Source organism: Pipistrellus kuhlii, unplaced genomic scaffold (genome assembly GCF_014108245.1).
Source record: "Pipistrellus kuhlii isolate mPipKuh1 unplaced genomic scaffold, mPipKuh1.p scaffold_m20_p_2, whole genome shotgun sequence".
NCBI classification, from domain to species: Eukaryota; Metazoa; Chordata; class Mammalia; order Chiroptera; family Vespertilionidae; genus Pipistrellus; species Pipistrellus kuhlii.
Genome location: NW_023425515.1, coordinates 128,664,271 through 128,688,279, shown reverse-complemented (window position 1 = coordinate 128,688,279; position 24,009 = coordinate 128,664,271). Strand labels below are relative to the sequence as shown.

At 41.5% G+C, this 24,009-nt stretch overlaps 1 protein-coding gene and 1 pseudogene across 6 annotated transcripts in view; one reads left to right on the top strand and one right to left on the bottom strand.

Moving 5' to 3' along the window:
- Nucleotides 1-5,010: 5,010 nt before the first annotated feature.
- Nucleotides 5,011-5,475, bottom strand: LOC118723801 (annotated as a pseudogene).
- Nucleotides 5,476-12,738: 7,263 nt separating this feature from the next.
- The window catches only part of FNBP1L (formin binding protein 1 like), a 108,278-nt gene continuing 97,007 nt past the window's right edge, over nt 12,739-24,009 (top strand). For 5 of the 6 annotated variants that reach the window (XM_036446496.2, XM_036446497.2, XM_045584332.1 and 2 more), the window contains exon 1: nt 12,739-13,337. In XM_036446496.2, the coding sequence (XP_036302389.1) occupies nt 13,314-13,337 (24 nt within the window). In that variant the 5' untranslated portion in view covers nt 12,739-13,313. The remainder of the gene's footprint in view (nt 13,338-24,009) is intronic. The other variant, XM_045584334.1, reaches the window with a different exon arrangement.

Below are 24,009 nucleotides of genomic sequence, written 5' to 3'. Positions count from 1 at the left end.
CCATGTTTCTCTCTTTCTCTCTCTCTCTCTCTCTCTCTCTCTCTCTCTCTCTCTCTCTCTCTCTTTCTTTCTCTCCCCCTCCTTCCCTCCCTCTTTCCCTCCCTCCCTCTCTCTCTCTCTCAAATCAAATAAAAAATATTAAAAAAAGAGAATGTGGTGAAGGCCGGGGCAGGAGGCGGAGGCGGGCTAGAAGGGGTCAATGGGGAAAAAGGGGGAACATACTAGTATGTAATACTTTCAACAATAAAGACTTAAATACAACACACACACACACACACACACACACACACACATATATATATATATATATATATATATATATATATGAATTTTTAAAAGAGAAAGAAGAATATCAGACTCTATTTTCTAGGACACAGATTTATAACGCCCAGAGTTTTTTTTGTTTCTTTGGTTTTTTTTATTAGGTTCTTTTTTTTTTTATAATATATTTTATTGATTTTTGTACAGAGAGGAAGGGAGAGAGATAAGAGAGTTAGAAACATCAATGAGAGAGAGTCATCGATCAGCTGCCTCTTGCACACCCCCTACTGGGGATATGCCCACAACCAAGGTACATGCCCTTGACCGGAATTGAACCCGGGGCCCTTCAGTCCCCAAGCCGATGCTCTATTCATTGAGCCAAACCAGTCCCGGCAGCCCAGAGTTTTTTTGGTACTGAAACTCAGTGTGTTGCATACATTGTAGTACAGTCATGTGATTTGTGGCATAATAGGCCCGCAACACAATGACCAGAAATAGGACACTAGAAAAGGGACTTAAAAACTTTTTTTTTCTCTCAGTTTGCCTATAAGAAGTTCTTTCCTGACAGTTTGGCTGAAATGAAGGGAAGCATGGATAAAGGCGAGACACTCTTTCAGAGCGACTTCAGAAAAATGGCCCAGGTAGTGCTCTCACTTAGCTGGGTGCACGTCTCTCGCAGGTCTAATCAGGAGGCATTGCAGTCATTCCTTGAGCGCTGATGGTCTGATAGCTGTCGGGTAGTGGATAGGACGAGGTAAATTGTGAACAGGTGGGGCTGCCTTCTTGAACCAGGCAGGCAAATTCCTATGATGCCAGAACACAGGAGACAATTTCCTGGAGTGTCAGGTCATTGCTAAGCCTGGCCCCACCTGCTAGAAATGCCGAAAAGGCAGGTTATCAGACAGAGGGATAAGCAGCTGTGTAATCAAATGCTCTGTGGCATAATATATGGCCACAAACATTAATTACAGGACCACTCTCCTGAGCCTTCAACTTCAACACTGAGCAACTTCCTGTCTCACCACCCCTGAGTGTGATCTGGTTTGAATCACTGTGTCAGTTCTACACAGAACTACTCCGTATAGCAGAAGTGACTAATTCATTTTATGGGTCTTCCCTGGGAAATACGGACCGTATGTGTGTATGTGTGTGCATATGTGTGTAGCGTGTGTGTGTGTGTGTGTGTGTGTGTGTGGTGTGTGTGTGTGTGTGTGTGTGTTTTGGCAAATGCCACAGAACACTGTGTGAGTGATTTTGATGTATATTCAAAATGCACCATGGAGTTAAAAAAAAAAAAAAAGAATCAAATAGACTTAACAGACATTGTGGCCCAACCACTAAAACCGTAGAAATTCTGACGTAAGAGGCCTAAAGTGAGGGTTAGGCACTGTTGTTATTTTTGTATTTTTAAATAGACAAAACATGGGTAATGTCGTAAAATTAAATGGTACAAAAGAGTAATAGTGAAAACTAAGACTTCTTCTTATTCCAGTCTTCTAGCTTCCCTCTCCAGAGGTAACCATGGCTTCTGGTTTCTTGGGTGGCCTTCCAGAGGTATTCTGTGCATATAAATGCACAGTCAAAAGTTCCTCCCTCTTGAAACAAAAGTAATAGCACTCTGTACCCACTTTTGGCAGTTTTGTCAGGCACAAATTTTTTACAAGCTTTCCAAGAGATTTTGAAACAAACTCTTCGTTATGAGTCACTAATAAAAGCTATGCCTTTGTTCCCCAGAAAAGCTACACACACAAGTATTTAAAAAAAAAATTTTTTTATTGATTTTTCACAGAGAGGAAGGGAGAGGGATAGAGAGCTAGAAACATCGATGAGAGAGAAACATCGACCAGCTGCCTCCTATACACTCCCCACCAGGGATGTGCCCCCAACGAAGGTACATTCCCCTGACCGAAATCGAACCCGGGACCTTTCAGTCCACAGACAGACACTCTATCCACTAAGCCAAACTGGTTTTAGCCACACACAAGTCTTTTACATCCAATTTCAGGTGTTCACCAACTCCCTGAAACCCCTGGTGTTAATTCATCTGGTTTAGTGTCCTTGACCTAGGGTGTTTAACCTAAGATCACCCTGAGAATTGAGTGTTGCCGGATAAAACACAGGATGTCCAGTTGAATTGAATTTCACCTAAAAAACAACAACAATTTTTCAGTATAAGTATGTCTCATGTGTTATTTGCAAGATCTGAAATTGAAATTTAACTAGGCGTTCTCTATTTTTATTTGCTAAGTATGGCCACCATACAGAAAATTTTGATTCAGTGGAAGCTACTCCAATTAATTCTCTTTAGAATGCCTTGTAGTGCAGATGACTTGGACTACAATGACAGGACCAGGCTCTTCCCACTAAAGCCAGGTAACCGGTGGCCTTATTTCAAATTAAGCGGCTTTACCTTGCTATTTCATCTAATGGGATAAAGCTGTTTTGTTATAAGGAAGTGGTGATGAAAATAAAAAAAAATATACTGAGTTTACATAAAGATTATTTTACTTTCAAAGAACTAAAAATACCTAAATTCTGAACTGTTTTGATATTTAAAATGAGCATTAAAATCTTAACTGGATTTGGACAAGGATAAAGAGAAACAGCCTAGAGATAAGTTTTCATTACTTAAAGATGAGATTATTTAACTCATCTTTATTATCAACAAAATAATTATAAAGCATTGACTTATAGGTAGTGTAAAATCTTGACATGGAGGATGAAAAATTATGATTTATGACTTTTTATTTTATTTTTTTAAATATATTTTATTGATTTTTTTACAGAGAGGAAGAGAGAGGGACAGAGAGTTACAAAAATCGATGAGAGAGAATCATCGATCAGCTGCCTCCAGCACACCCTTCACTGGGGATGTGCCCGCAACCAAGGTACGTGCCCTTGACCGGAATTGAACCCGGGACCTTTCAGTCTGCAGGCCAGCACTCTATCCACTGAGCCAAACCGGTTTTGGTGATTTATGACTTTTTAAGTAGAATACATAATAAATATTAAATGACAAGACTTACACGCATTAGAATATTAATATGAAGACACTAGATGCAAGGCTTACCATAAAGGGTATGATCCTGTTACATTGGAAATGAAAAAAATTATGATCCTGTTGGGTCCTGAATATTCCAAATACATCTGAATAAATTCAATAAAATTAAATTTTATCATTCCATTCCAGAATTAATCTCTTTTAGTAGCTAAAGGTATATTTTCATTTCTTTCACTGTTGCCCTGATTTGTAGCACTTGCCAATTTTCATGGTGTATCGATATTTACTCTCACTATGATAAAGCTCTATTTTTTAAAATGTTTGCAAAATTCCTGAAAACTTAACAATTGTTTCTTGTGAGCCTGTAAAAGCTGGTTTTATTTCTGTAAGTGCATGTGATACACCTGATTGGATTTCATACCTAGAAAATAACTAGGTGTTCTTTCTGTTAATTGATGTGTATATCTCGAACTTTGTCATCACAACCCCTCCACCCTCTCTAACCCTCCCCACCCCCACAAGACAAATAAACTAATACTTAAAACTTTTAACTAATAGAAAATTTGAATGAGTTTGGGAAGGTATAATAAACACCTGAAACAATCTGTAGCTTTTATTGTACCAGGTCTTCTGGCCCTAAAGAGAATTAAACCTAAATAAATACCTAAATGCTTTTAAAGTAGCACAGTTCTATAATAACTGGTGGGAAAGAACCTATCATCATAGAGGGGTGGAAAGCAGTTGACTCTTTAAACTAAGGGTGTCGAACTCAATCAGAGAAGGGGCCAAAATCTAAAATCCAGCCTAAATCGCGGGCCGAATGGTTTACTGAACAGTCATAAACTGTCATTGTGATGGAAACGCAGCGGAGTGCAGTGATGACAGCGCGGTGTGGGCCATATTGCAAGGCCTGGCGGGATGGATTTGGCCCGCGGGCCTTGTGTTTGACACATGTGCAACAGATCTATTCCATTTAATTTATATGGAATTTTCCTTTACTTTTTGCCAAGTTTCATTAGAGCAATTACAGAAATGCTTTAACTGGATTCAATAACGGAGAGTAGAATCCACAAAGACATAACAGTAGGTGGTTTTCTTTCTTTTTCTTCAGTGAACCACCTTTAACTATGCTCTTAAAGTCTTTAATTTCTTCTGATTCTTGGTGAGGCAAACTGGCAGGGCAGGAAGTAGTGATGTCCGTGAGCTAGCCAGTGCATTCTTTGCTTGGCTGCCATGGACCAGGAATCTAGTATGATCCTGTCTCCGTAAAGGTGCTCCATTTGAAGCATTAAAATTAAGGTGCCAGGTGCATTTCTTTGATATTCTTCTTAAAATAGTTTTCGCTTGATTCTGGCTTCTCTATGGAGATAATTCTATCTGTGGACACACTGAGAGTATAGTTTGAATTTTAATAGCCTAAGATATTTGAATGACAAAAAAGGAGTTGCTATTGCTTTTTATTGTTTTAGTTCATGTCTTTTATTTTTAAAACTTTAAATATGGTTGTTTTTAATATATTTTTCATTCATTCATTCATTCATTCATTCATTCATTTTTACAGAGAGGAAGGGAGAGGAACAGAGAGTTAGAAACACTGATGAGAGAGAAACATTGAATCAGCTGCCTTCTGCACACTCCCTACTGGGGATGTGCCTTGACCGGAATCGAACCTGGGACCTTTCAGTCCACAGGCTGACGCTCTATCCACTGAGCCAAACTGGTTAGGGCATCATGTCTTTAATCCATACACAATTACTTGTCTTCTGGTTTGTTGAAGCAATAGGTCAGACAGCATTTTCCATAACGTCTGCCAAAGTGGCTGGCCATGAAAACTCCAGCACCACATTCATGTGAAGGCCACTCCCCATGAGGGTGAAGGACTGTGCCATTCCCATCCACTCTGTGGTATTTCCACCTTTCTCTTAGGCTTATTATCATGGGGACAACCTCATTCCACCTATAGGTGGTGTCAGACTTCTTCCTTTTCTGAGCACTATTACGAAGTCTCAACACAAGATGGAGTGGACTCCTTCTGAATGTTGTGGTCAGACCACATACTTCTGTCTTACAGTTGCCTGCCAGCAACAGGTCAGGCCTTGCTGGTTAGGAGGAATTCCTTTCTTATCCTGGATCTTGGCCTTTACATTTTCTTTTGTATCTCAGGATTCAACCGTGATGGTCTTCCCCATAAAGGTTTTCTCAAAAATCTGCATTTTGGACTGCAGATGGTGGGGGGAGGGGGGAGGGAGAAAGAAAAGAAAGAAAAAAGAGTTGCTATTATTTATGCTAAAGATTGTTTTTCTCTCAATAGTGGAAATTCTGTGTGATTGGTAACCATTGATGAGACATTGATACATATATGTTTAAAAAAGCTTTCTACACGTCAAATAAGTTTATATAAAGCTTTACTTTTTTTCTTTGGAAATAACTTTTCAAAAGTGTTTCAGACATTACTAACTTTAAATATAGAATAAACTTTTGCAAAAATTTAATTTTAAGAGTTCGACTTATGGTTGGAGGTAGATGTTTTTGAACAAGTAAATTATTCTCTGTTCTAGAAGGCAGCAGTGAACAACTATGTTTTACAGTCTGACCCAATAGGGGTACTTACTGGTATGCAGGAAAACAATGAAATGAGAGGGCTCATCAGCTAAATGTTTATAACAAAGAAACTATGAGAGACTTACATTTGAATTAGTACATGATAAAATATCAAGAAAATGTAGCATTTCGATGGCATATCATAGAGTTCAAACATATGTCTGAAGAGAGAGTTTAAGTAAAAGTTTATTTTCCATAATTAATAAAAGGTACATTCTAATAATTTTAAAAATTGCTAATGAGCCTGACAATTTGAACTCTTTCAATTTTACTCAGTAGATGGCCCCATTGTCAAAATATGTGGAGAAAGCTAGAATAATATTCTTTCCTCGATCCTCTCTTAGTGTTGAGTACCTTATAAAATATACAATATGAAATACAAACTACCGTATTTTTCGGACCATAAAACGCACTTTTTCCCCCCCAGAAGTGGGGGGAAAAAAGTCCCTGCGTCTTATGGTCCAAATATAGCCTACACATATACTTTAAAAAAAAGTTTTTTTACTTGCCCGGCTCTGTGTGGTCTCTGTGTGCTTGCCCGGCTCTAAAATGGTTCTAAATGCTGCTGTTTACTTTACAGGGTTGATTACATGTGTTTATGACTGTGATGTTGGGTTTTAATGCACATAAAATATTTTAGGACACTATTTGTTTCAGAATCTTTTTTTCTTCATTTCCCTTCTCTAAAAACTGGTGCATCTTATGGTCCGGAGCATCTTATGGTCCGAAAAATACGGTATGTAGTAATAGGTGGCCAAAATAGGTCAAGTAGCAAAAAGGTATGAGATAATTGGTTTGGCAGAACTTTGTATCACTTCATGATGCAAAGTATGATTGGAGGTAGCACCTGGAATAAATTAATAATAAATTGCTGTTATACTAGAGAGGTTTTGCTTTCAAGATGCTGTTATGTCATGGCTGACATGTACCCAGAAGGAACTATTTGACATTGAAACTGGGGCTCAGAACTGTTGGACATTGAAATTGGGACTCAAATGTTTTTTTGTGCTTATGTTTATTTCTAGTATTCAGTTGCAAGATTTCTTAAAGAAAAGAAATGGGGAAAAGTAGTTAAAGAGATAAAAGAACAGACTGTCAAACTATGGTGGGAAGGCGAGAAGGTTGGGGGGGGGTGCTGTAAGAGATCAACCAAAGGACTTGTATGCATGCATATAAACATAACCAATGGACACAGACACTGGGGGGCAGGTGAAGGCATATGCTGAGGGGTAGGGGAGGCTGGGGGGAGGTCAAGGGGGAAAAAAGGAGACATACATACTACTATTTGTAATGCTTCAAACAATAAAAAAATAACATTAAAAAAAAAGATGCTGTTTTACCTTTCGTTTCCTTTTCGTTGTTAAACATTTATTATGTATTCTTTACTTGGGTTATTTAAAAACCAAAAACCAAAAAAACACCTCTTACGCCTTAGCTTTGGGGCTGACGGGTCCCAGGTTTGATTCTGGTCAAGAATGCCCAGGCTGTGGGCTCGATCCCCAGTGGAGAGTGTGCAGGTGGCTGCCAATCAATGATTTTGTCACATCACTGATGTTTCTGTCTGTCTCTCCCTCTCCCTTCCTCTCTGAAATTAATAAAAAGATATTTAAGTGAAGTTTCTTACAGCAGTCCTATGAGGCAGTTATTGCTATGAGCCCTAATTTTTCAGAAAAGGAAAGCAAGGCTCAGAGAGAATACTAATTTTCTCAACGCAAGCCAAGCAGAAAGTGAAGCCAGGATGTGATCTGAAAGTCTCTGACACCTAAGCTCATTTGTGGAGTCATTGCTACCTCAGTGTCGCAGAGGGACCTTTGTTTATATTCTGGTGTCTTTGTTATACTTTATTTTAAAAATAAAAAAATTAAAATAAAATTTTAGCCTCAGCCAGTTTGGCTCAGTGAGTAGAGCGTTGGCCTACCAACCAAAGTCAGGGAGGTGAACCACTCAAATGATACTTTTAAAACATTTTAAGCGTGGGCAATTTCATACCATCTATATGTGTAGAGGACAATGAGCAGATCATCCTAGGAAGCAAAAAGTTTAAATATATTTGATGATTGGCTTTGGTTGTGTTATACACATCAGAATAGCAATTTCATCTTGCTATTCTTATAAATTGGTTGTAGCTAATCATGAAATGATTTTGCATTCTCCAGGTACTTGTTGGCTCTTAACGAGTGAAGGATCAGAAAGCAAAAAGCAAGCCCCTATGGGGTATGTCTCCCATCACATAGTTGCTTGCAGTATATTATAGTTCCCTGTAGAGTTGTCCTTATTCTCCACTAGGTCATTAGTTTCAGGAAGCTGTGGACATACATTTGAGACACTATAGTATCCACAGGGCCTTGCAATAATAACATTTGGCATTTGGCATTTGGTGGGCATTCAGAAAATTGTGTTAAAAGGAAGCAAACACGTATGAAAACTAGCCATACACAATCAGGCAAGTAAATACTTGGAAAATGACCCACTCATTTGGAATTATTGTAGACGGGAAGGTTTTTGAACGCATTTTCCAAGTCACGTAAGGGGAGACTTTTCAGAATCACGAGAATTCTAGGAAATGGCTCTCACTGAGTGGCTGCTGAGGTCAAGATGACAATCTGTGATTGACAGGCTGACATGGATTTAGTCACGTTTTTAGGTCACTCTTCCGTATATACGAATTCTGGGCACATTCTGGGAGGCGCATTTCAGTCTGATGCGGGGAAACATTTGCTTTGTTGAAGAAACAAAAGCCACCTATTTCTCATTGGCTCTGAGATCACTGCCATGCCATGGGGAGCAGGTCCTCACATCCTTTGCCTGCTTTTGGGGCGGGGGGGGGGGGGGGGGGGGGAGGGGGGCGGCGGCCGCGGGTAGAGGCGGAAGAGTCCTCTTGCTACCCTGATAGCATCCCTCCGCTGTCCCTGTGAAGCTGCTGGCCTCTCTTCACTTCCCGCTTTGCTCTTCATCTTCTGGATTCCTGGCAGGGATAAGTTTCAGAATCCAAGTTGGATAAATGGTTCCTTTTGTATCCAGCTCTCAAGGTGGATTCCAGGACGGAACAGGAAGTGCTGTTTTACATTTTTTAGGGATAAAAATGATGTGTTTGCACTGCTCCCATAATGCCTTGTCATGGGTCTGTAAAGAATAAGTCATATGTATAAATAAATATAATTTCACACCCAATAGATTCTGATTATGTAAAAAGTCAACAGCCTTATAAACTGCTATACTGATGATATATATATTTGTGTATGTGACTATATATGTGTATGTATGTGTGTATAAAACCCTTCTGGACACCCCTATTCTATTTTAGGGGTTTGTTATAAAAAGGAATACTTTGAAATCTGATTAATTTGTTTTTTTAAAAAATATATTTTTATTGATTTTGTACAGAGAGGAAGGAAGAGAGATAGAGAGTTAGAAACATCGATGAGAGAGAGTCATCGATCAGCTGCCTCTTGCACACCCCCTACTGGGGATATGCCCGCAACCAAGGTACATGCCCTTGACCGGAATCGAACCCAGGACTCTTCAGTCCCCAAGCCGACGCTCTATCCATTGAGCCAAACCGGTCTTGGCTGAAATCTGATTAATTTGATTGTTGTGACAAAATACACTATAAAACATATTTATTCTTTTGTTGTGCTAGCTTTCACTTTCTATTATAATTAATTTGCTTAAAGACTTTAGTAAATAGTGAATTTTAATATACAAATATTTAAAATATATTAATTAAAGTTGGTAATATGATTTATACTTAAATCTTAGTTATGTAGGATAACAGAAATTTTTATCTGAGTTTGGTGTCCCAAGACCTAACTTTTTACAGAGAAATTAACTGTTCTAAGTGTGGAGTTCTGTTTAGAAACTTTGGAAGAAGAATGTTCATCTAGCCCTGGCTGGTTTGGCTCAGTGGATGGAGCACTGGGTTTGATTCTGGTCAAGGGCACATGCCCAGGTTTCGGGCTTAATCCCCAGTGGGGGTGTGAAGGAGGCAGTCGATCAATGATTCTCTCTCATTATTGACGCTTCTATCTCTCTCTTCTCTCTTTTCTTTTCTGAAATCAATAAAAATATTAAAAAAAAAAGAATGTTCATTTAGGATATAAGACTTTCTATTCCATTTGGGTATTGTGTAAATTGTGTATGGTTGAGGATAATCTTTAATATGCGTAGTACACTATTTTACTTTTTGAAGGGAAAGTATGTAATTTCGGTTTAAATTGTACTTCAGATGTCTTAAGTTTTATGACAATATGTAGGTTCAATAAATTTTAGACACAAGAAAGAAAAACAAAAACCAGAGGGTGGATGAGTCAGAAGAGTTCACCTGCAGCCTGCAGGCCAAGACTAACAAAAGTCTGCACACATTCCTGGATGTATGTTGAAACTTTGAATCTGCTCTCAGTTATCTCAGCGGTTATCTCAAATGAACAGGGGACTAACCACATGCCATGGCATTGTTTACCCTCGAACTTTCCAGACTGTTGCCCACACCCAATCCAGAAGCAACACATGCCACTAGTCACTATCCCAGGACTTTCCCAGCTTCCCCCTTCCCTCCCGCGTTATATACGGCCAACATAAATTCGTTCAAACATCGTACATCCCTCTTCCTCAAACCCATAGGATAGAAAAGTCCCGGTCGGCCAACCGCAGGACTGTGGACAGTTTGTCTTCACCTAGCCCCGACGCTAGTGCTTGGCGGGCACGCTACAGGACCTGGTTCTCTCTCTGGCTAGCACGTGGCTCAGAAAACACCTACAGGAAAAATTCTGTCTCCAAGGTTTTGGTTTAACACTAGCTTTGGAATGGTTCTAAATAGTGATACATCCATTCAATAAATATAGTTTCCATTACTCACTACTGTTACTTGTAACTGCTCATTACTTTCATGACATCCAGGAGAGGGAGGAAAGGAGAGCAGAGGTGGACAGCAGGGTCAGGCGATACAAATAACCGTGAAGAAATTCTATGTGAAATAGACAAAATGCAGGAAAATATTGGCATATTTAATCATTTAAAATTTGGCCATCCCCCATTCGGAGGAGGGTGTTTGTATGCTCGAGCTCATCTCAGAGAAGGGCAACAAAGAACAGAGCAGGCGTGTAGGCTGGACTGCCTGGAGGGCTCAGGCTCGCTGCCTCAGCCCCAAGAGGGAGCACAGCGACGCAGGGACAAAGGTTGAAGAGAAGACATTGGGCACCTGAGCAGGCCCTCGGGGAGGAGTTTCAAATGCAGATTTTCCTTATTTATTTCACTTTTTTATTTTAAAAATTTATTGTTGTGACATGGGTTAATTAATAGATGTTTCAAGGGTCAATTCTATAAGACATCATCTGTATATTGTCCTGTGTGCTCACCACCCAAAACGTAGTCTCCCTCCTCATCCTGTATTTGACCTCCTTTGCCCTCTTCATTCTCTGCCCACCCACCTTTCCTTCCGGTAAACACCAAGTTGTTGTGTGTGTCTATGAGTTTTTTTTTTTAAATTTTTAATATATTTTATTGATTTTTTACAGAGAGGAAGAGAGAGGGATAGGGAATTAATTAGAAACATCGATGAGAGAGAATCATCGATCAGCTGCCTCTTGCACACCCCCTACTGGGGATGTGCCTGCAACCAAGGTACATGCCCTTGACTTCGGGGACCATTCAGTCCGCAGGCCGACGCTCTCCACTGAGCCAAACCAGTTTCGGCGAGTTTGTTTTGTTAGTTGGTGTGTTGCTGTTTTATATCCCACACGTGGAAGCATATGGTTCTTGCCCTTTTCTGCCTGACTTACTTCACTTAGCATGATACTCTCAAGATCCATGTTGTCACCAATGGCAGCATTTCATCCTTTCTTATGGCTGAGTAGTGTTCCACCCTACCACATCTTCTTTATCTAATCATCCATCGAAGGACACTTGACTACCATGAACACAGGGGTACATACGTCTTTACGAATAAACCAGAGGGCCAATGCACAACATTCGTGCAAGAGTGGGCCTTCCTTCCCTTGCTGCGGGCACTGGTTTCCCTCTGGCACTCAGCAGGCTTCCTCTGGAATGAAGTCTGGCCTAATTAGCATATTACCCTTTTATATTATAGATGTGTTAGGGGGGCATACACTCAGAAGGGGAACTGCTGGACCATACAGTAGCTCTATTCTTCATTATGGGAGGACCCTCCATACTGATTTCCATAATGGCTGCACCAATTTACATTCCCACCAGCAGCGTATGAGGATTCCTCTTTAGAAAGAACTTAAGACACACCAAGGAGTATTCTACTAGTGACTGGATTGAAAGTGTGTGTCTAGAAGAGGGGCAATTAACGCTAAAGCATGCTGGGGAGTTATTAAGGTTAGCTATCTAACAGCACATCCAAACGTGCTGACTGTGGTTAATGATTGCTCAGAGAGGCTGGGGAGCAACTCCACAAAGGAAGCAGGAAATGGTGGGCCTTCCTCCAAGGCTCTGACATTCCGAAGGAGAGATAGGTGAAGTCTGAATAGGTTCTTTGCTCCCCAGGGGAGGAACCTGGCGCCCCTGCCATCCATCCCCAACCACAAGGTGCCCATTTCAGAAAGCCATGCAAGCTCCGTTGTCATTTCTGCAGGTGAGAGCTTTTGTCCCCGTCTTCCCTCTCTCGTGTCATGGCCACATCCGAAGAAGAAATGCTGGAAGAGCCGCCTCTTTGTATGATTTCCCGACAGAGCTGATACAATGAAAATGTTTTATTAAAAAATAGAATCAGGGGCACATTGCATTCACAGCTGATACCCAACGGCTCCCCATTTCAAGTGATCCCCAAGATCACCTGAACCATAAAGGCGTTTTGCTTATAATGTCCACACAATGCCCCAGCCTAAACCCAGGGATCTGGAGGAGGTTAAACCCGGGGATCTGGAAGAGTCTCCCTGCCAGGGTCTCTCCCGCGCGGAGAAGCGGCGGGAAGGGCGGGCGCCCGGAGCTGCCTCACCTACAGGGGCTCGGGGCGGAGAGGGGCGGCGGGTGTCGTTTCCTTCTGTCCCTTTCCTCCCCGGACACAGGGATCCGAGCGGCATCGGCGGAGACACTGTCCGCGCCCCGAGGTGCGGGCGGGCGGGAGGGGACCCCACGGGAGGGGACCCCGCCCGGAGGGAGCCGGGCAGGTGGCTGCCCCGCAGGACCCGCCCGCGGCGGCCGGAGCGCGGGTCCGCCCCGATCCCAGCGTGCACCGCGCCGCCCCCTCCCCTCGCGGCCCGCCCCCGGCCCGGCCCCCTCCCCGCGGCTCCGGGAGGCGGGGACGCGGCGTCGGCGGCGGCTCCCGTCCACTCCGCCTCACTCGCCGGGGAACCTGCGGCGGCGGCACCTTCGGAGGCATCGCAGCAGCAGCCGCGAGCCCGCCGATAGCGAGCGGGTGGACGGACGGACGGGCGGACGGGCGGACGGACAGCGGGCGGCGGCCGGCGGGGGGCGCAGCGGCTTCACCATGAGCTGGGGCACGGAGCTGTGGGTGAGTGAGGGGCGCGCGGCCCCGCCCCTGGCGCTGGAGTTGGGGTTCGCTCCCCTTTGTGTGCAGCCCTCCCGGCCGAGGACGGAGGGGCGCCCCCTGGACGGCGGGGCAGCGGCCCGTGGGCTCCCGCGCCCGCGCCTTCGCCCTCCGCCGTCCCCGGCCCCGCGCCCTCAGCCTTTGTGTCCCGCGCCCGCAGCGGGGAGGCCCATTGTCCCGGAGGGCGCTGGCCGCGGCGGGAGGGCCCCGCGCCGCTGCCCCTGGCCGGGCGGGGTCCCGGGCGCGGGCGTCGCCGGGCCGGGCCGCCGGGAGCCGCCCAGGTGGGGAGCCGCGGCTTTGTTCCGGCCCGGCCCGCCGCGCCCCGGCCCCGCGGCCCCGGGGACTGCCCGGGCCACCTGGCCTCCCCCGGGGCCGCGGGGCGGCTTTGGGGTCTGGGGGGCAAACGGAGCGATGGCCGGGGAAGCCAGTGCTCCCTCCCCAAAGGGGCGCACGCTTCCCGCGGGCTTTACTTCCCCCACGCCGTTCGGTATTCTTGTAGGTTTTCCCTCTTTTTTTTTTTTTTTTGTCTCTTTCTTCCCCGCCTTTCTCGGGCGCGGGAGCCTCCAGACAATGCCCAGCGCCCGGCCGAGGGGCGAGGGCACGGTGCTGGGTGGCGGGTTCCGCTCGCGGCGGCCCCGCGGGAGGGTGAGGTGCGGCGGGCGGGGATCGCCCAGGTGCGGCGGCGGGAGCGGGCGTGGGCGCCGCCCGGAGCCGCCCGCCCCGCCCTGCCAGCCCACCTGTGCGCATTGCCCTTTTGTTAGCGAGGATCTGAGAAATCACTGCAGAGCCAGGGGAGAAGGAACTTTAATCTCCATACGTGCATTTAGGATTGAAATGAGGGCAGATTGGTAAATGGAAGGGACATGTTTTTTTTTTTAATTATTATTATTATTATTATTATTATTTTACATTTTGCAGATTAGGAATCTTAGAACTGGAAGAGGCTTTAGAAGCATCTGGTTGAGCACACCTGCTGAGCTATAGATAGCCTGGGAAGCTCCTGTTACCTGTGGAGAAGTGCTCAGCCTGTAACCACCCCCCAAGAGAAAAACACCTCAGGAGCCTCTTCATGTCGTTCCTTAGATAGCATTCATTGTTCTCGTATTGGGGAAACTTGTAGGCTAAAGGAGCTACCTTTACTTTGGTTAGAGTGTCAGGTGTTATTGGTCTTTTCCCTTTGGTGGTGTACATTCTATAACTGGTTATAGTGTGTGGTTTGGTGCCTTCGATAATATAGTATGCCATCAGTTACAGGAGATGGGTATAGTTTTATTTTCCATTTTTATAATTAGAAAATGCTTTTATTTTTATGTAATTGAATGACCAAGTTTCAGATTTTTAAAAGTACACAAAGGAAAACAGTGGAGGGATATCTTGTAGACTTAACTCTTAATTTGTTTAAAAAAATCACTATCACATTTATAGAAAAACATTTTTAAGGAGACACAATGTAATATTTTAGTGAACACTAAAATGCAATTTTAAACTTTTTTCTAATCCTTGTCAGTGTGGCTAAGTTGGTTAAAGCGTCCCTTACACCGTAAAGGGGACAAGTTTAATTCCCCATAAGGGCACATACTTAAGATTGTGAGTTCCATCCCCTGTAGGTTATCTCTCTGTCCGTCTCCCCACCCTCTCTTTCCTCTCCATCTCTCTAAAAAATAAAGTTAAAACATTTTTAAATTTTAAGTATATACATTCAGAAGCAATTACCGACCCCTCACCCTTTCTCCTTTCATTTTAGTTATTTTCAGCATTTTAATATCAATCTGAAAAGGTAAACTGTAGAAGAGATGTGAATTTCTGTTCTAGTATCTTTTATTGAAATTTTAAAAATATTTAAAAATTTTCTCTGAAAATTTAATCTCCACGTTTAAAATTTTTTTTAGTGGTTTGAGGATTTGAGGGAAACATTAGGAGCTAAATAATGTGGAATCAACTAATATCAACTGGATGCTTAAACCTTACATGAGTAGGAGTTGGTGTAGAGGACTATTGGGACCAGAAGAGACCTTAGAAAATTTTGACTAGACTTCTTGTTTTTATTGTTCTCAGTTTTGAAAAAAGGATATTGTGCTTCCAATGGATTGTAACAAACAACTATACTGTGTTTTTGCCATTGAGGAATTTGAGGTTGGGAAATTTCTCTTGAAATTTCAAATTTAAAAACCAGTTTTCATGTTTAGAATTTCATTACTGTCAGGAAGGTTTAATTGTTGAGAGATCATATTACCAAAAAATGATATGTATTGAATAGTTATGCACTCAAACTTGTTTCTTTTAAAAACATATTTTTATTGATTTCAGAGAGGAATGGAGAGGGAGAGAAAGAGAAACATCAAAGATGAGAGAGAATCTTTGATTGGCTACCTCCTGCATACTGAGCCTGCAATCCCAGCATGTGCCCTGACAGGAATTGAACTGTGACCTTCTGGTTTATGGGTCTACAACCACTGAGCAACACCAGCTGGGCTAAAGTTTCTTATAATATTCATTGTAGTTGCATTGCTGTCTTAATGCTTCTTTAGTCTTATGTTAAAATTGAGAATAAAGTAGTAAATTAAAATGAAAAACAAAACAAAAACAGTACATTAGTCACTCTCATACTGATTCTGTGGGACAGGACTAAGTGATAGGCCAAGTGGGTTGTGGCAGATTTTGATGTGTGGTTGTGAAAGGATATGAATGAACTGATATTAAATTTGAGCTGTGTTTTAAGGAATTTCTAGTGTTCTGAATGAGTCTCTATATAATGTGGACACTGTTCTGTGTTCTGGGTAATAGCAAACAAAGAGTGGGCAGTGCCTTCCTTTCTTCAGGATGCAATGTAATTATTAGGTAGCATCTTAAGCATTGTTTATTGTGTTGATTTCTTTATTATGGACCTTGAGAGCTTGTTTGGAGGTTCTAGCAGGGGAGCGCAGCTACTCATGTACCCTTGATCGAAGACCGGTCCTCTCCTCTTGGGGGAAAGTCCTCTTCGACCGAGCGCGCAGCTTCGGGAGGGACGCACATGGATCGGTGAGGGAGGAGGGGGACACCCGCCTAGCCAGCCAGATCAGCCGAATCAACCCTGGCGATCAATGGGGTGACAGATGTCGCAGCCAGATCGCCCTCACATCTTGATTTCTTTATTATCATAAGAAGAATGATTGAATTAAAAATAATCCAAATATGTATTAATGACTCCACAAAGCACAGATGTTGTAATTATTAGCTCTGCTTACAAATAAGAAAATTAGAAATTGGAGAAGTCCTGTGTTTATTCAGAAAGTTTACTTATTAGGAAATGGCTTTTTAATTGTTTTTGAGAAGCCAGTTAAAGTTCAACAACAAAGTAAGTCCATGTACAGTTATGAGTGTATATATAGATAAGAAAAAATGGCCGAAACCGGTTTGGCTCAATGGATAGAGCGTCGGCCTGCAGACTGAAAGGTCCCAGGTTCGATTCCGGCCAAGGGCATGTACCTTGGTTGTGGGCACATCCCCAGTAGGGGGTGTGCAAGAGGCAGCTGGTCGATGTTTCTCTCTCATCGATGTTTCTAACTCTCTATCCCTCTCTCTTCCTCTCTGTAAAAAATCAATAAAATATATTAAAAAAGAAAAGAAAAATGTGGCAAACTCATCGTCTTCATATCATGATTTATTTGAAAATTTGCCCCCCAAGGGAAAGGAGGTGACTAGCCTGGAAGTTAGAGGGTAGGTTTAAATATCTAACTTAATATATAGGGGCTTAATAAACCTTTTTTCTTTATGTCTTAGTTTCCTGGTCTAAGATTTTTGGCTTAGTTTTAAGGGTGCATAATTTAAATACCATCATTATTTTTGTTGTATTGTTAGGGAAGTGTGTGTAAGAACACTCATGACTTCTCCGAAGAAATTGAAAATGTAGATTAGATCACAGATTCAGTGGATTATTTAAGTAACACCCCAGTCTTAACCCTTTAATTATTTCTAATCTTTGTCCTCATAGCACTTTATATAGCATTTCTATTTTAACACTTATATTGTAAGTGTACTAGACTTTTGAGGTTTTTAAAAAATATATATTTTTATTGATTTCAGAGAGAAAGGGAGAGGGAGAGATAGAAACATCAATGATGACAGAATCATTGATTGGCTGCCTCCTGCACGCCTCACATGGGATTGAGCCTGCACCGGGAATCAAACCATGACTTCCTGGTTCATAGGTTGATATTCAACCACTGAGCCACACCAGCCTGGCTAGACTTTTGAGTTTTTGAGTGTAGGCACAGTTAGTTTTCTTTGTTTTCACTGACTAAAACAGTGCTTGTAGGACAAGCGTGCATGTTTGCCCAATTGAATTAACCGCTTCTTGTATTACCCACAATATTGGTTGCTCATTAAAAGTACGTCTTGGAAGAAGTCTTTGTGGTACCAAAGCTTTGCAGGTGATGATATAATGGGTGGTCTAGATAACAGTTCATGAGGGTCTAACAAGCTGAAAGCAGAATGATAAAGCTAAGTTTTAATACTTTTGTTAAAAATTTTTACTGTTTGCAGAATGGTGAATTGACCTAAAAGTAGTTCTTGTGAATGTATCTGACTGGTACTTTGGGGATTTGTCTGCCAAAATAACTGGTGGAATGTTTGGCCACATTAATAGATTTGTCTAGAACAAAGGTATTGGGTCCCATTGTATTCTATAATGGTTAGACCATGTCTGTAATATTAACCTAATTTTATTTCAAAATTTTTAGAATGCACTTATCTAAAGGAAGTTGACAAGTGTGAACTGTATTGCTTTTTTAAAAATATATATTTAAATATATTTTATTGATTTTTTTTTTTTTACAGAGAGGAAGGGAGAGGGATATAGAATTAGAAACATCGATGAGAGAGAAACATTGATCAGCTGCCTCATGCACACCCCCTACTGGGAATGTGCCTGCAACCAAGGTACATACATGCCCTTGAGACCAGAATTGAATCTGGGACCCTTCAGTCCACAGGCTAATGCTCTAGCCACTGAACCAAACCGGTTAGGGCTGTATTGCTTTTTTTAAGGACTATGAAACTGCTATAGGAATTCAGTTTAATTAAAAAAATAAAAGTTTTGTGTTTTTATATTGTGCAATGCCTGGTGAGATTTCTGAAGGCTTATAATAGCCGTAGGGTTATTTTGAGATGATATTACTCTTTTAACTCCAAATTCTTCGCTTCATTGATATTATTGTACAGAATGTCTCTGTTAACCAGTTCCTACCCTATTTCCCCGAAAATAAGACAGTGTTTTATATTAATTTTTGCTCCCAAAGATGCGCTAGCTCTTATTTTCAGAGGATGTCTTATTTTTCCATGAAGAAGGATACGGTACACATTTATTGTTAAATGAAAATAAAGGAAATTTATTACCTGTATACGGTACGGTAGTATGGTAGTTGTCAACACACACCAGACAAACTGTGAATCCTACAGTATCAAGAATTTACTCATTTATTCAATGACAGTCATGTCATCATTTTTTGGAACATCATCATAACAATCCAATTCTTGAATTTCCTGGTGAATTTCTTGTGACTCCATTTCTTTCAGAATCAGTGGACCAAATCTCTCATGTTTAGCCTAGGGGGATGGGGGGCCTTATTTTCAGGGGGATGCCTTATATTTCACTCAGAAGGAAACCTGTAAGTAGGTCTTATTTTCGGAGGATGTCTTATTTTCGGGGAAACACGGTATCAACTCCCTCCAGACACTCTGGATGTCACCTTTCTAATGGGACTACCACCTTATATAATATTATTGTTATTTCTTACACATTCAAATCTTTGGAAAATGGTCATGGTATACATTCCTTTTGTTGGTAGATATTGCCATGTTCAACATTACAAATGCATTACAGATGTTGTTATTTATTAAGGAGGGTGAGAATTTCAAGAAACCTTTTTATGACACCATTCTCTTCTGACTATGATAAGGTGGGAGCTGGAGAGCTGCCACTAACCAGTATCTCATCTGCTTTGCTACTTCCATAAAACTCTCATTTCCATTCCCCTTCCCTGCCTTTATCTTAAACTATTTACTCTTTTCCTCCCCCAGGCTATAAAATGTGGGTTTGGCTGGAAACTTAAAACCTAATCCATCTATTTTTTCCTATATATTAACTCATCTTTGCTGGCAGAACACAGGACAAAAGAATAGTAATAGTTTGTAATTATGAGCATCTTCTATGTGTACCTACAAGTGGTATCTTATTTATTTAAAAAAATAATTTTCATTTTTCCATGGATTTTTTAGAGAGAATGGAGGGGAGAGACAGAGAGAAACATAGGTTGGTTGCCTCAAGCCTGCAACTGAGATGCATGCCCTTGACCGGAATTGAACCTGGAACCATTCCGTCAATGGGCTAAGGCTCTATTCATTAAGCCAAACTGGCTGGGACTGGTGTCTTATTAATAATCTAGAGCCCTTACACATTTTCGGCTCAATAGCAAAAATGAAAAATTCTGTTTTTGGGGGAAATACTCATCCCTACAGCCATTTAAAAACTAAGAAAAGGTTATATAAAGGTCTTGTTTTCTAGAAAGCAAAAACTGTTCTACATATTAGTTCAGGCTATGTACAGTATATCAGACATACCAAGAAGATATTTGGAATAGGGAGGGTTTGTATATGGGGATTCCGGAGAAGTTCATAGAGGGCAGATATCATGTCTTACTCATTACTTAATCATTGTCTGAATCATTGCTGTATCCTTAGCTCAGCACAATGCATGGCATAGAGCCTAACACTACCAGGATCTTTAGTGCTTGCTGGACTGATTAAGTGTAGTGGTTAGGTTTGGCTTGAATTTGAGTGTAGGATTCCTGAAAGAAAGTAGGGATGGAGTGGAGTGTACAGTGGGACCACGCTAAGAGGTTCATCTGGAGGAATGCTTTATTCAAATTCATGAGGTGTATGTGTGACCGAGAGAGCATTAGCATATAATGAACTCAACTTTTAGACCTTTAAAAATCCACTGAAGGGAATCTTTGTTAAGTAGAAGGGATTCTCTCTTCTCTTCTGAATTCTTCAGTAGTACTAGGTAGAATCTCTGGATTTTAGGAGATGAAAGTTGTATTGATTTGATTATCTCTGCAAGAATATTAGAAATATGTTGGTTCCTTTAATAATGTGTTATTGGTTCTGAAATAATTTTTATTTTTTAACATGTTATTCCTGCAATTTGTTTTATACCATCCCCCCTTTGCCTCTTATCTATGACTTAATATTTTTATATCAGTTTAGTTTTAGTATTTTTTTCTGAGGTTGAAGGTGTTCATTGTGAAAATGCAGTTTTGATCCCGCCAGTGTGGCTTTAATGACTAGTATTATTAGCTGACTTATGGACTAAATTTCTCATGGAATAAAAATAGGTCAGGATATTTTGAGATACCGCTTTTTAATTGATAGAATGATAGATGCTTGAAAATTGCAAATTGTGCTTAAAAGAATCTGTTGGGGTTACAGTTATTTTTTAAATACTGTTTCTGTGCTTTTCAGCATTTCTTTCCTACAATGAGCTGCTTTAGATGACTTTCACAGAATTTTCATTTGTATTATAATCTTTTAAAAGTACGTTTTTATTGATTGCAGAGAAGAAGAGAGAGGGAGAGATAGAAACATCTATAGGTATCTCTCTATATAAAAAGCCTAAGTGACTGTTATGACAGAACAACTGGAATGACCGGTTGACCAGTGGCTATGACGGGTACTGACCACCATGGGACAGACGCTCAATGCAGGAGCTGCCCACTGGTGATCAGTGTGCTCCCACAGCCAACCTCCGCACCCCTGCCTCCAGACCCCGATTGGAGGGCTGGTTGGCTAACCTCCTAGGGTCCCTCCAGCCGGCTGGCCTCCCTGAAAAGGCCTTGATAACTGGCCAGGCTGAGGGAGCCCACCTGTGCATGAATTCGTGCACCGGGCCTCTAGTCAATGATGAAAGAGAATCATTGGTTGGCTGCCTCCTCCTACTGGGGATTGAGTCCAGAATCTGAGCATGTACCCTGACCGGGAATCAATAGATAACCTCCTACTCAACCACTGAGCCGCACTGGCTAGACAAATGTTTTTTTTGAAGTCACACTTATCATAGTTCTTTGAAACTACTTCTTTGTAAGATATCTGACTGCTTTTTGTAATGTGGGACTTAGGAGCAATTTTTTTAACAATACTTCATGATATATGTGAAATATAGTATTTGTTATGGTTTGAAAAAGCATAAATGTTTAGGGTCAGATCCTCTCCCCTCCCCCTTTTTTTAAAAAAATAAGAACAATCCTATATAATAAAGAGATAATATGCAAATTGACCATCACTCCCCCATCTGGATACAACATGGCTGCCACAAAATGGCCAGCAGGGGAGGGCAGTTGTGGGCAATCAGGCCAGCAGGGGAGCAGTCAATCAGGCCGACAGGGGAGTGGTTAGGGGGCGATCAGGCAGGCTGGCAGAAGTGGTTAGGGGCAATCAGGAAGGCAGGCAGGTGAGCAGTTGGGAGCCAGCAGTCCTGGATTGTGAGAGGGATGTCTGACTGCCCACTCAGGTGGGATTGGGCCTAAGTGGGCAAACATCTTTCGAGGGGTCCTAGATTGGAGAGGGTGCAGGCTGGGCTGAGGAATACCCTCCTTCTGCCCCCCACCCCTCCCTGCACGAATTTCGTGCACGGGACCTTAGTTAAAAATACTGATTTTAGAGAGAGGAAGGGGGGGGGGGTTGGTTGAGAGAAACCAATTTGTTGTTCCACTTATTTATGCATTCATTGGTTGATTCTTGTATGTGCCCTGACTAGGAATCAAACCTGCAACCTTGACTGAGTATCCAGATTTTCCTATTTTTGGCACTTCATTATTTTTGTTGTTTCCAGAGAGTAAAAATCACCTGTTTGTTCCTGTTATATCCCTGTTGTATACCTAATTTGTAGAAAAGGAATAGGGATATTGTAAGCACTGAAATGCTGGTTGAATGAGGGAATCAGTTGATTACTGTAACTATCATAAAATTATGTTTTGGGAACTAAGTTTTCCCTCCCTCAGCATGTGTATTTCTAATATGTTTGAGATCTGTTCTATAATCTGGATGTATAACTAGTTGTATCATATGAAATTTATCTCAATTTATTTAGACCTAGAATTACCTAGAATTCCCATTTCCTTAATTTAAGTGCAAATGATCACTGATATGGCCCTATAGATTCTAAAAGTGAGAACAATGAACATTCTGTTATATGCTTTGAGTATTAATTGATGGCTATATATAAGAATAACGTAAATTGAGAATGAATTGGGAAAACAAAAGATTGATTTCAGAGAATACAGTGTTAAGGAGATTTTTGACAAATGTTAATGATAGTTGAGATTTTTCTCTAGTAGAAATGATAAAAATCAAGGTAATTGAAACAGCTGTGATGCATAGCTTAAAGATTTTTTTAAAAAACTTTTCCGATGAATACCTATTATTAGTTAAGCCATGACTCAGGATCCCAGGGTAGGATTGTATGTCTAGTTTGGAGAAGTGTCTATTTAGGTCTCAAATATAGTTTTAATTTTTAAAAATTCTTTTTGTGTTTAATTTTCTTATTCTTAACACCTATAGCCTCCAAGGTGCCTCCCCCGCCCCGTACCCCCTCTTTGTGAGTTTTGGTTCCTGTCTTTCATGTTAGAGACTTTCCTTACATATTTAGTGACCCCAGGACCCTGAAAAGATGTTTACCAGGATTAAGGTCTACCTGCATAAAATTTTAGTCCTTTTAAAGAATTTTGTGTGATTTTTACCCTGAATTGTTCAGATCCCCTACCTTTTCCCCAGTCCTGTTGTGAAAGGAGATGTACTATTCTTTCTGAGGTGTACTATAGTCTTTCTTTTGAAGTCTTTCTTTTGAAGTCACATTTATCATGGCTGTTTATGGTGTTGGAAGCTGCACTTGATTTTTTTTTTTTTTTTAAACAGGTACTTTAAAAAAGTAACTTATTTGCCTTATATAACAAGAAATTTGGAAGTTGGCAATCACTTGCATGGGTTTATGAACTCAACACTAACAGGTACAGCATCTGTGCAGCTGTTTAGGACTTCCCTGAGGTGGCCAGGTGGTGCAGCTCCAGCCATTATATCTGTATTTACGGGGTGGGGGAAGGGGGAGGAGCAGGGGAGAGGAACTACATCAGTTCTATCTGTGTGTTTATTGGGAAGGCTAAAGCTTTCCTAGACTCTCCACAACAAACTGCTCCTTAGGTCTCACTGTGCAGAGTTGGGCACTTTGCCATTTGTACAAGATCAGGATTCTATTAGAAAGGAAGAATGTACCCCAAAACATAGCATGTATGGTCTCTGTCCCCAATGCATTAATGATGGCTTTGTGGAAGATACGGATGTATCTTCTCTGTATTTGTGAATGATAGCATAAGAGTTAAGAAAAGGCCATAATTTAAGGGACAGAGCAGATATTTTATTATTTATTTATTTAAAACATATTGTATTGATTTTTCACAGAGAGGAAGGGAGAGAGATATTATAGTTAGAAATATCGATGAGAGAGAGAAACATCGATCAGCTGCCTCCTGCACACCCCCTACTGGGGATGTGCCCACAACCCAGGTACATTCCCTTGACAGGAATCGAACCTGGGACCTTTCAG